Source organism: Epargyreus clarus, unplaced genomic scaffold (assembly GCF_041222505.1).
Source record: "Epargyreus clarus isolate Ecla_fem2 unplaced genomic scaffold, WU_Ecla_fem_2.2 ptg000015l, whole genome shotgun sequence".
Classification (NCBI taxonomy): Eukaryota; Metazoa; Arthropoda; class Insecta; order Lepidoptera; family Hesperiidae; genus Epargyreus; species Epargyreus clarus.
The window spans coordinates 5,476,323-5,488,381 of record NW_027332223.1 but is presented as its reverse complement, the minus strand read 5'-3'; the positions used below and the strand labels follow the sequence as shown (position 1 = coordinate 5,488,381).

The following is a 12,059-nucleotide window of genomic DNA, read 5'->3' as shown; positions in this document are numbered from 1 at the left end:
TATGAAAGGAATCACTGACCTGCTTAAAGATGGCTTCCTTGCCCCGCGCACACTGCAAGATGTACTCCGCGTCGTCGATCTCGTCCCACGTGAGCAGCGCGGTGCGCGGCGCGGGCAGCTGCACGGCGGGCGCGCGCGGCGCGGGCGGCGGCGCGGCCAGCGTGCGCGCGCTCACCGCGTCCGACCACGCGCCGCGTCCGCCGCGCTCGTCGCTCGCGCGGATGCGGAACGAGTATGCGGTCGCCTCGCGGAGCTTCTTCACCTTGCACGAGCGCGCGGAGCCGCGGTACACGGGCCGAAAGTCGCGCGCGTCGGTCGCGCGCATCTCCACGCAGTACTGGGCGCCCTCGCCGACGGCGTCCCACTCCAGCCGCAGGTGGTTGTGGGCGGCCTGCGCGCACCGCAACGGCGGCGGAGCCGGCGGGCGGGGCCGCGTGGCCGCGCGCGCCTCCTCCGACCAGTCGCCGAGCCCGAGCTCGTTGAGCGCGGCGACGCGAACGCGGTAGACGGTGTCCGGCTCGAGGCCCTCGACCAGGCGCTCCGGGGTCGGGCCGTCGGTGTCGTAGGCGGCATCGCCGACCTCGACGCGATAGCGAAGCACGTCGGCGCCGTGGCCGGAAGGCGTCCGCCAGTGCAGGCGCAGGCTCTCCGCGGTGGCCTCGTGGCGCAGGCCGGCGGGCGCGGCGGGCGGCGCGCGCGGCGTCAGCAGGTCCCGCACGCCGGACCACGCGCCGCGCCCGGCCGCGTTGGTCGCGCTCACCCGGAAGAAGTATGGCGAAAACGGCGTCAACTTTGCGACGACGAAGGACGTATCGAGCCCGCGGTAGACTTCCGCGAACGACTCCTCGACGTTCGTCGAGCTCATTTCGAGGCGGTAGTCGAGAATCGGCGCCCCATTGCAACCCGGCGCGGTCCAATCCAGACGAGCGGAACGTGCGGTTTCGATCGAAGCGACGGGCGTATCGGGCGCGTCGGGTGGCGCGGGTGCGGTAACGAAAGCTAGCGCCGGCGACGGTGGTCCCGCTCCGACTCGATTGCAGGCGATCACCCACAGTAAGTAGTCTCGACCCGGGAGTAACTCGCGTACGACGCATTCGGTTCCCGGGCCGCAATGAGCAAGACGAACGACACCGTCTGCATCGGAGAGTTCGACTCTGTACTCCGTGAGCGGCGTCCCACCGGTGCAATCGGGCGCGCGCCAGCGCACTGCCAGCAGGGTGGCGCGCGGCTCGGCGGCGGGTTCGGGCGCGGCGCAGGCGCTCGGACACGTCGCCTCCGTCGTCAGCGTTTCCGTCGGGGACCACTCGCTATCGCCGACTGCGTTGGCACAACGCACTCGAGCTCGGTACTGGGTTCCCGGTGCCAGTCGATCGCAGTGCGCCTCCCTTTCGGGCCCGCGGTACGCGGACCGGTAGCCTTCCCCACCGTCGATCTCGAGCGTGTAGGTCTCGATGGTCGCGCCTCCGTCGTCCGCAGGTGGATCCCACCTCAGGCGGAACGCGCGCGAGTGAATCTTTCCTCGGGGTGTGGGTCGGCCGGGAGCGACGGGTTTCTCCGGCAGCGTCCTGTACGAGACGTCGGTCGACCAGGGCCCCTGTCCATCGGTCGTCTCGCACCGGAGGCGGAATCGATAATCGGTGGCTCGCCGCAATCCGTCACAAACGTACGACCGGTCGGGGCCGCTATAAACGGGCAGAAAACCGTGTCCTCTGGTGACGTCGTCCATCTGCAACGTGAATTCCTCGTCCGCACGACGCTCCCAGGCTAGCGCGAGCGAGGTAGAGGTGGCGGAGCGCAGGGCGGGGGGCGCGGGCGCGGGCGGCGGCGAGCCGGCGGTCCACGCGACCGCCTCCTCGCTCCACTCCCCCTTGCCGCACTCGTTGACGGCGGCTACACGAAAGCGGTAGCAAGTCTGAGGGCGCAGATTATTGGCGGTATGCTGGCGCATCCGCGGCTTCGTGAGCTCAGCGTAGCCCTCGCCGGAGTCCATCTCGAGGATGTAGTGCGTGATGCGCGCGCCGTTGTCGGCGGCGGCGGGCCAGCGCAGCAGCAGCGAGGTGCGCGCGCGCTGCGACACGCGCGGCGGCGGCAGACGCTCGGGCGCGGCGGCCGGCGCGCGGAACGTCGCCGCCTCGCTCACGGGGGCGGTCAGCTCGCCCGCGCGGATTTGAAGACATACCGAATATTCGCAGCCCGGTCGCAGATCTCTTACCCTGCCGAATAGGAAATGCTGAATTTATAAACTTATCCAAAATAAACAATTATTATTAATGAGAATTCTTTTTTTTATTTCTTACCTGCAGGAAAGCGAAGGGCCGCTGTATATAGCTTTATATCGACCATCGCGATCTCCGAGGAGCAAGTCGTAAGTTAAATCCACATTAGGAAGAGTGACGCCCTCCGGTAACGGCGAGTTCCATTGCACTAATGCACTTGTTGGTGTCATGTCACTCACCTGGAATAACAAACTATCTGTGTTAGATAAAATAAATTTCTAAAAGTCGCATTGTTATCATCCTATAGCTATTTTTATGTGCTTAAACTTATGTAGAATACTAGCTGACCCGGCAAACATTGTGTTGCCATATAAATTTAAAAATATTAAGGGTGAACAACCCTTATCACTTAGGGATATGAAAAATAGTAGCCGATTCTCAGACCTACTGAATATGCATATAAAATTTAGTGAAAAACGGTAAAGCCGTTTCGGAGGAGTACGGTAATTAACATTGTGACATGAGAATTTTATATATAAGATAATTTTTTCAATGTCCATTACAAATAAGACAGGTTATAAAATTCATCTATTTAACGATTAAAAGTAACATCATGTGAAAAATTCACATCCTAGTTGTACATAATATCTAGCTTTGAATCTGTACATACCTGAGGGGTTCGTGTCGCCGAGAGCAGGTCTAGTAACGCCTGCGTGTCGCTCTCGTCGTCGCCCTGCACGGAGGCGCCGGCGGAGGAGCCCTCGCCCTCGGACCAGGCCCCCGAGGACGCGCCGCCGCTGCCGCCGCCGCGCCCGTTCACCTCCTTGCGCGGCGACAGGGATGGCGTGCTCGCTCCAGAATTTACCTCTGAAAATATTGCTTATGTTGTTTGTTTTTACTTGCGATAGGAGAAGCAAAAGCATAGCAGTCCCCTGAATTTCCAAGCAGCAGAGGAATTGAACGTGAATTTAACCTCCGAAGGACAACAATCCTCAATGCCTATGTGATATATCTTATATAAACTCCTTTGCAAAAAAAACGGGCACCTTACACACACACTTTACCTTAGCTTTTCTATGGGTAAATATTATTATATTTTTAGTATGTCATTAGCTTGGATGACTAGAAATTTCTTATTATCAATGAGAATCTAGTTTTTTAACACTTTTATCCTGGTATCGGTGTTTTAGTCAATGTAAACAGAGAGCCGTGTTAAAATGGACATTTTTATGGGTATAATGAAATTAAGACTACGAGTATTTTTATGGTATTTTAATAAAAGAGACATTAAAAAATAAAAATTAATAACGAGTATGACCTCCTCTTGCAGCGATTACGGCATGTAATCGTCTTGGCATGCTTCCCACCAGGCTTTTGATGGTGTCCTGTGGAATGTGTTCCCACTCAGTCGAGATTACACGTTTAAGCTCTCTGATGTTTTGTGGAGGTGGTTGGACAGATCGTACTCGCCTTTTTAGGAGGTCCCAAACATGCTCAATGGGGTTAAGGTCGGGGCTCCGCGCTGGCCAATCCAAACGACGAATACCGACCTCTTGCATATAAGCATCTACGTCGCCAGAACGGTGGGCCCGAGCATTATCGTCCATGTAAATGGCATCTTCACCAATTACAGTCAGTGCGGGTTGTGCATTTTGAGAAAGGATTTCTGTTATGTACCTATGCGCATTTAGTGAGCCATTTTCTATGAATACTATCTCGGTACGATAGTTGGAAGTTACGCCCGCCCAAAACATAACGGACCCTCCACCATAAGGGGTGATTTCTTCAAAACACACATCGGCATAGCGTTCCCCTGGTCTTCGTAACACTCGCCGACGTCGGTCCTCACCATGCAGACAAATTCGAGCCTCATCGGAGAAGAGTACGCTACTCCAGTTACCTGGTGTCCAAGATAGGCAATTTCTAGCGAACCTCAACCGCGCAATCCGGTGCTCACGGAGTAACTTGGGGGCCCGCGCTGGTCGTCGACTACGTATATCAGCAGCTAAAAGTCTTCTCCTCACAGTCCATAGGCTAACTTGTGCTCCTCGTACCTCTTCAAGGTTTCTTTTGAGGTCTATGTAACTGCATTTGCGGTTCCTCAGCGCCTGAGTCACTAAAAAGCGATCGTCTCGCGGCTGTGTGCAACGTTTTCTCCCAGAACCTTGCCTTCTCTGAACGGAACCTGTCTCTTGGTATCGAGTCCAGGTTCTTTGTACGGTTGAACGACTCACGTTTAACCGCTGTGAGACGTAACATTGGCTACACCCCTCTTCCAGCAGCGCTATAATTTTACTAGCTCTCATTGCTTTTTCTGCCATTACGATAGACACAAAGATATCTGTTTTAAGTCACAATAAGGCAGAATTATGCGATAAACATAAATTGTTGTACTAAAAATAACGAAAAGTTACTTTTAGTTGCTTGATAACCTTTTAACCGCAAACCCGCGAAAAGTGTCACAAAATGAAAAAGGGATTAATAATTTAAAAAACAAAAGTTTTGAATTTGGAATGAACTTTTTTTCATACCCAGACTCTTTATTAAGTGCCAGTAACATAGTTTGGCTATTAAAACCTCTGAAGAACTAAATTATTACCAATAATGTTAAAAAATCAAACCCGCCCGTTTTTTTTGCAAAGGAGTGTATTATTACTATTACTAATAAGCAAATATCTGATTTGTATTAAGGAGATTGTGGGCCAAAATATAGTCCATAAAAATCTGTTGCATATCTTATCATAATTCCTGATTACTTACTCTTCCTACTTATATAACACTTACATGATCAACTTATGCACATAGTAGCATAGAGACCATTTATTTGATAAAGGTCAAACCTGCAGATCAACTACTTTGATTTAAAGGTCATGGGTCAACTATAGATGGGCACGTTAAAAAATATGATTTTCTGGTGAATACATGCATTTAGTGGTTCAGATTTACAACTTATCTTCACTATGTCCATGACAAACACCACACAAAAAATCCATATTACAGACACCGGTTTATACTATAAACGTGAAACACTTATTTTTGCTAAAATATTGTGCTAATTCATGTCATTGCTTTTATACTTAATTCTACATGGATTATACTAACCTTTATATTAGACACAAAGTTACTTGTTATATACCTAATACCAATAAAATATCAATAGACAAAATTATCATTAGGAATTATGTAATTCTCATTACTAACAATTTTTTTCTTATGTAAGGCTGTATAATATACTGAGAATATATTAATAGAAAAATATAAAAAAAAAAATTAATAACAACTTACCTATCCCATTATTCCTATTATTCTGCTTCCTTTCCAATTTTTGTTTGAGCTTGGAGTACTGACGTTGAGTACGCTCATCTTTTTGGTAGACGGGTGGTGGTGGGGAATGTTGCACATGGTGTGGGGGCACGTGGAAGTGCGTGGGATATCCAGCACCATAATAGTGTTGCGGACCCCCTGCACCGTTGGTGGGACCCTGAAACATACCATCACTAATATTAAACATCACTAGTCAACAATTCACTTTACACAATATTTCAACAACCATATGTATACAAGTCTATGTCTGCCTTATGTTTACAAAAATAAAAATTATTAAACTGCACCGATCGGAATTTCTGCTCCCACTGACCTTCACAGTATCTTTGTTATTGGAATGTTTTATTAGATGCGGATCGCTCATTTTTCCGACTATATTTATTTGCCACTTTAAAAATCGGCCACTTTGTCAAGATTGCGGACGTCACTGCCACGTACCGCCAACTGGTTCGGCGGTGATAACGCTCACTAACAAACACGCCGGCTTATAACGCAACCACGATCAGATTAACGCAAAGTAGACGAACATAACACACGGCGAGGTGTTCACTGTAAATAGACGTATAATTCGACGCTATTTTCCATGTATTCGCTTGATTTACAAACGAAACAATCGATAAATCAACGGAAAATATTTGTACAGACGGTGCGCTTACCTACGCTTTGTCGTAAGGTTAAATTTTACAAGTCTTTCATGTCATATTTAAGTGCATAATAAATGTAGCGCTTTTTAGATTACAATAATTATATTACTGTAAGTTATGGCGAACCAAATAGCAATTATATTATTATAATAGCGTGCGATACAAATCAAACATTTTTATTAATTTGACAATGAATAATGATTTGTAATTGACAATAGTGACATTGACAAGTAATGAAAATGAAGTAACATAAGTAACAATCCTTTTTAAATACTATATAGGTTTTACGATACCTTACTTCTGGTTAATTCAGCTTGATGATCTTTTTTTTATATAACAATAACATAAACTTATGACAGTTATAAGTAAAGCCGTTAATTATTATGTTACTTATGTATGAATGAAACTCGGGAATGACATTCTTTCTCGCTCGCACTATATTTGTTATATCCACAAACCTGTAATATTATTGTTTCCGTTTCGCTGTTCTATGGTATTGTGAAAAATTAGTGGACTAAAATCAAGAAGATGCTAGGGAAAGCTAAGATTATTTTATGCACAAATTGCCGAGTTGTAGAGTCAAACTTCGAATAATAACTTAATAATAATTATATCTGCTTTACATTTTTTTACGCTTTATAATTATTTAAAATATATATTATATTTGTAGAAATACAACTGAATAAAACTTTTTTTTTTTATATTGATCAAACTCTAGCACCTGGCGCTATTCATCCTAACATTTATCGACTCGGATTATAATCGTACGTTATAAATCAATTTCATTTCAAGCAGTGAATAATAACAATATTTTCACACCATTTCTCATATTAATCAAGCAGAGGACTGTACAAAAAACCTACGTATTCAATTACTAAGATTAGGGTAATATTAATTATGTTAACCTTTTGTTCCTATGTTCTTATGTTAAACTTTCGTGATACTAGCAAATTCTCACATTATAATACGTACCTTAGTACTCAATATTAAAATTCTTAAGTCTTTTTAAATACCTCTACCTTTGGGGGAATGTTTTAGATCGACATACAATTACAATAGCATGTATACTCATCACTTACCATCAAGTATAATAAAATAAGTTCCACTTACATAATGGTGGGGTGGTTGATGATGCGGTGGTTGGTGATGCGGCGGCTGGTGGTGCGGTGGCTGATGGTGCGGGCCGTGGTGCGGCGCGTGGTGCGGGTGCAGCAGGTAGTGCCGCATGCCCTCGTCCAGCACCGGCGGCATCAGCTGCGGCATCATCGCCGCCGACGTCACCACTGGCATGCCACCTGGACAACAATATCCGTTAAGCCAGTGGACAAATTCCCTTCGGTACAACCGGCCGTCAGTGTCACGGTCATTTCAACCGCACAGCAATTTCAAACACTGCAATGTTCTCGTTTTAAGGGTGCTATATAAAGGACATCATAGACGAGAAAAGCATGGGGGACACACTAAACTTACACGACAGCACAACGCGGCAGCGACCTGTATCTAAGACAACGTTACACAAAACAACAAGTTTAGTGACATTATTCGATATAACGTCAATCCAATCCACTGAATGCAACTTTGTATGTATAATACTCTAAAAAAAAAACAAAATACATTATTTTGGTTTTTTAGAGTATTTAAGTCATTAGTCAGATCCATTGTTTTTAAAGGCGACGTGAAACAAAAAAATCGTGTTTCTTTAACAATTGTTTCATTGAGATAAAATTGTATACACTGTCTTCGTTACGTACAACAAATGGAAACTTGATATAAAGTAGGTATTAGCTATTGATATACTTTGCAAAAACAAACAAGTCAGCCCCACACATAATAATAAAAATTAGTGATAAAGTAGATAACATATCAGGTGTATTGTATAATACAATCAGTATAATTCTATAATTGGATTTATTAATCCAATGAAAATCAACAATAAAATATAAAGCATTATTTTTATTTCATTAACAACATTGTCAGCTTTTCAATTTTATATGGCATTTTATAGAGTCAAAACACCAACTGATTGTCGACCGTCGGCGACGACCATCGACACGGACTGTCGTTCATCTGTTGCGTCTGCGTCTCTTAATAGCGTCATGAAGCGCGTCGCAAGCGACGGCCGTTACGGGTTACTGCTTAATTTTGACACTAACGACCGTTCCGCTTCGTAATTTTCCGGTTTGTGAATGAAACTTATTTTGTGTATTCCCAGAATCAGCCTTTGGTGAGGCTCATCCACTCCGAAATCCCGGCGGAAACGTGTCGCATAGTTTTTAAGTCGTTCACTGTACAACCCGACCGCAAAACTTGAGCAATTTGCCAAGAATTTCACGACAGCCTTGAAACTCTTTGTTTCGTCTCAACCGAACAACACGTATACCTACACTACATTCTTTATTTTCCTTTAAAAGCTCCTTCGTAAACATTCAAGAAATCTTTATCATTTTTTTTAAAGAAAGAAACTAGTACGGGCGAAAAATATTAGAGGTGTAGCATCTCTTTACGATAACAATTTCGTATGGTTTTGCCAATATTGTAATACAACTCCTATTTAGAGAAATTGCCTCTGATTACACAAAGATTTTTAAAAAATATTTTCCTGTGTATAATAAAAAACGCTTGCAATGACGCGGCACCTCTTGAATGTCTAAAATATCGACTGATATAGGTTCCGTCCGGTTAATATTTAAGCAACTTTATTTGTGCCTTTAAAATATGATTTTGATTATACTAATAATTGACTACTAATAATTTAGTACCTTACTAATAATATTATTCCAAAAAGTCTATATTAGATCCTAAAAATGGTATGTTTTTTGACGATATTGAACCGTTGCCGATACGATATTTATCATAGGGATAAAAATTTAAATATCGATATGGAAAAAATCAATATTTTTCGATATAATTTATAGTTTCACTAACTGCAACTTCCACTCTTTTAACTATACCTTTTTCGCCAACAAGATCATGAAGATTATGCGTAGGTAGTGTAGGTACCTATGACTGATATACTTCCTACATATTCAAATTATTAAATGTATAATCGATTAAATATATTAACTAAATTTTAGATATACTTGTTTAAAATAATAAAATTACTAAGAATCTCTTGAAATCAATGTCAATAAGGAAAACCCAACCGACAATTAAATAATATAAATACAACCACAATAATCGGTCACTACTAAGCTTATCTTACAGTTGGTAAATTATGAATAAATTTCATAGAATACTATAACGATAATTTTGTTTATATTATGTTTAGTGTGTATTTATATTTATGAATTGACCTAATGTACGATAACGCTATCATAATATGATTATTACATTATATTTTTTGTCGGAGGTACTGCCTTGGTTTTTTCTTTCTTGTTAGTAATAAAACAAATTCGAACATCTTATGTTGGAAATGTAAATAATCCCTCTTAATTAAATTAGTGATATCGTTAAAAAATTTAAACCTATTTTCAAAATTTTCATTTTTAAAATAGGTTTACATTTTTTTCATTTAAAGCAACCAAAGAAATATTGCATTACTTAATTTGAAAATAAACTGTATTGATATTTCATCAAGAGCTTTTTTCGTTTCTAATCACATAGGTATTTGCTGTTACACACTGAAAGGTTACATGAAGAAGACAGTCACGTCTTTTTACCTGATTGCGGAGGTTGCTGTTTTTCGAATGGATCAAATTTTTTGGCGTACCCTGCAGTCCAAAGAGCTTGACGCATTTTAACATATGATTTCGTTGGATTCGTCTACATTTCGGTAGTAGCATAGGCTACATATTTAATCAGTCGGGTTTTGTTTCTATAATCATTCTCTAGTTCAATAAACCAGAACTCATGTGAAACCACGTCTACGAATTTTAGTGGCAGTCTATTTAATTGCCTTATCATGCACAGCAAATTACTTGTCCGATTCTGACGTCACCGTTTAAAGTAGGTAAACTACATAGAAATACATATGTGGACTGTTATGGTCACTAAACATTCCATGAGCTGTTTATTTTTATATATAAAACAACGCATATTTACCGTAATCAGTGTGCACGGCGCACATGTGTGCGTGTTGCGGGTGCTGCTGCGGATGCGGACACATCTCCTGCGGCACGAAGTACTCGGGCGGGTAGTACTCGCCGTAGTAGCCCTCAGGGCCGCCGCCACCCCCGCCCTCAGCCACGCCCACGCCGACCATCGCGGCCTCTAGCAGCGCATCGCACGCCGCCCGCGACGCATCCGTTGCGTTCGCGCACCCGCTACACAGCTCTCAATCTGGAACAATAAAATAATTATTGTCATACAATCATCCCAAACTGTATTGTCATCATATAAATCGAGTACTATCCTCGATCTATATGCTATCCGACGAAAGAAGTCCAGTTATCGCAATGTCAATCTGGCATAGATACATGAGATTCCGGACTATTTTACCAATCAACGAAGACATTAAAATAATATGTGGAAATTTATATGCATTTCATATATTTTTAGTATCATAAGTAACACCTACAATTTGAGCCGTCAGTACCTATGCTCTAGAGAGTAATAAATGTTAGAAATATAAAACAACATAGACAACTGAAATTTCTTAGAAAAAATGCTTTATTTAATCTTTATTATGCTTTATGCTTATTCTGGAAAATATGTTAACTCCACCATATTCATTATAATAAACAATAAACAACCAACAATCAGTGCAATCTATTTAACATACCTACATAACATATTACATGTCACGTACGCTAAATCGTGTTTACCTATATCACGTTAACGTGTATCAGTAGAATGAATATTTTCCTACCAATATACATACAAAGATCATCCTTATAAGGTTACATTTTGGAATACATATTAATAAAGCATACACGCTTTGACGCTTGGAAAACTAGAGACATAGTCTATGAATCATTGGTAAATCAGAACAAAGGCTTCTCCGAACGCCAAATCAAAATAACGCGGATCTTCTATACAGGGTTTCTCAAACTTAAAGTTCTACGTACCCGTATACGATTTTCATAATTAAATATTATTAAAAAAGGAAGCACAGTCAGTTCAGTCACAAAGAATGAAGTTGTGGGTTAATAATTAATGTGATCCGTGGATTCTATTAGCAATTTTGCTTTTACTCAATTTTAATCGAGGTCTCCGAGTGAGTTAAGCCGCCGCTACCTGAGTTTTGTCGCGTACCCCTGACTAATTGGCGAACCCGGAGAAGTATCTACACGTACTTTGAGAAACCCTGTCTTATAATAACGTCGCTCGTCAAATCGATACCGACGTATCCGCGTGAGCGCATCGTGACCGCATTTGCCTTTTAAATGGAGTGGTGTGATGGCGCCTCACGAGTTGTGCGTGGATGAGCCCGCAATCTGGGTCAGTGATTGTGGAGCTGCACCTTGGCGGACTATCATACTCGTACCTACGTATTTATTACAACATTTTACCTAAAGGTGACGTTAGGCTGAAGAAGTGATAGCTTAGTACTAAGTAGCCAAAGTTAGTCTGTATATAACAGCTACAGAATAGATCATTTTATGATATTAATTTGGAAACGTTAGTTTATTTTTTATTTTTATGGGAAATATGTGTTTTGCCGTATCTTAAGACAGGGTGGAGTACAACCTCTATTCAAATGATTTTCCCAACAATGACGGAGGGCTAAAGAAGACGGTCTTCAAGAAACTAGACATACTCTTATTAAATTACCACAAAAGTTAGAATGAATATGTAACACTGAACATTGTACGTACATACTCGTATATCTAAAATAAGATATCCACTACCTAAAGTACCAATCGATAATAAAATTGAATAACCACTAGCTATTAATAATTAAAAGTGTAATTGGTTTCGTATATTACGACCCTGA

At 42.8% G+C, this 12,059-nt stretch overlaps 2 protein-coding genes across 3 annotated transcripts in view; one reads left to right on the top strand and one right to left on the bottom strand.

Annotated features, from left to right (window-relative positions):
- Positions 1 to 12,059, top strand: part of LOC140747680 (protein phosphatase 1L) — a 238,542-nt gene that overhangs the window by 158,248 nt on the left and 68,235 nt on the right. The gene's annotated exons all lie outside the window — the stretch shown is intronic.
- Positions 1 to 12,059, bottom strand: part of mtgo (miles to go) — a 70,044-nt gene that overhangs the window by 3,152 nt on the left and 54,833 nt on the right. Inside the window, exons 2-7 of one of the 2 annotated variants that reach the window (XM_073080197.1) lie at positions 10,226 to 10,462; positions 7,295 to 7,479; positions 5,502 to 5,697; positions 2,887 to 3,083; positions 2,298 to 2,455; positions 20 to 2,213 (exon numbers count right to left, since the gene is read on the bottom strand). In XM_073080197.1, the coding sequence (XP_072936298.1) occupies positions 20 to 2,213; positions 2,298 to 2,455; positions 2,887 to 3,083; positions 5,502 to 5,697; positions 7,295 to 7,479; positions 10,226 to 10,385 (3,090 nt within the window). In that variant the 5' untranslated portion in view covers positions 10,386 to 10,462. Of the gene's footprint in view, positions 1 to 19; positions 2,214 to 2,297; positions 2,456 to 2,886; positions 3,084 to 5,501; positions 5,698 to 5,853; positions 6,236 to 7,294; positions 7,480 to 10,225; positions 10,463 to 12,059 lie in introns of those variants that run through there. The other variant, XM_073080198.1, reaches the window with a different exon arrangement.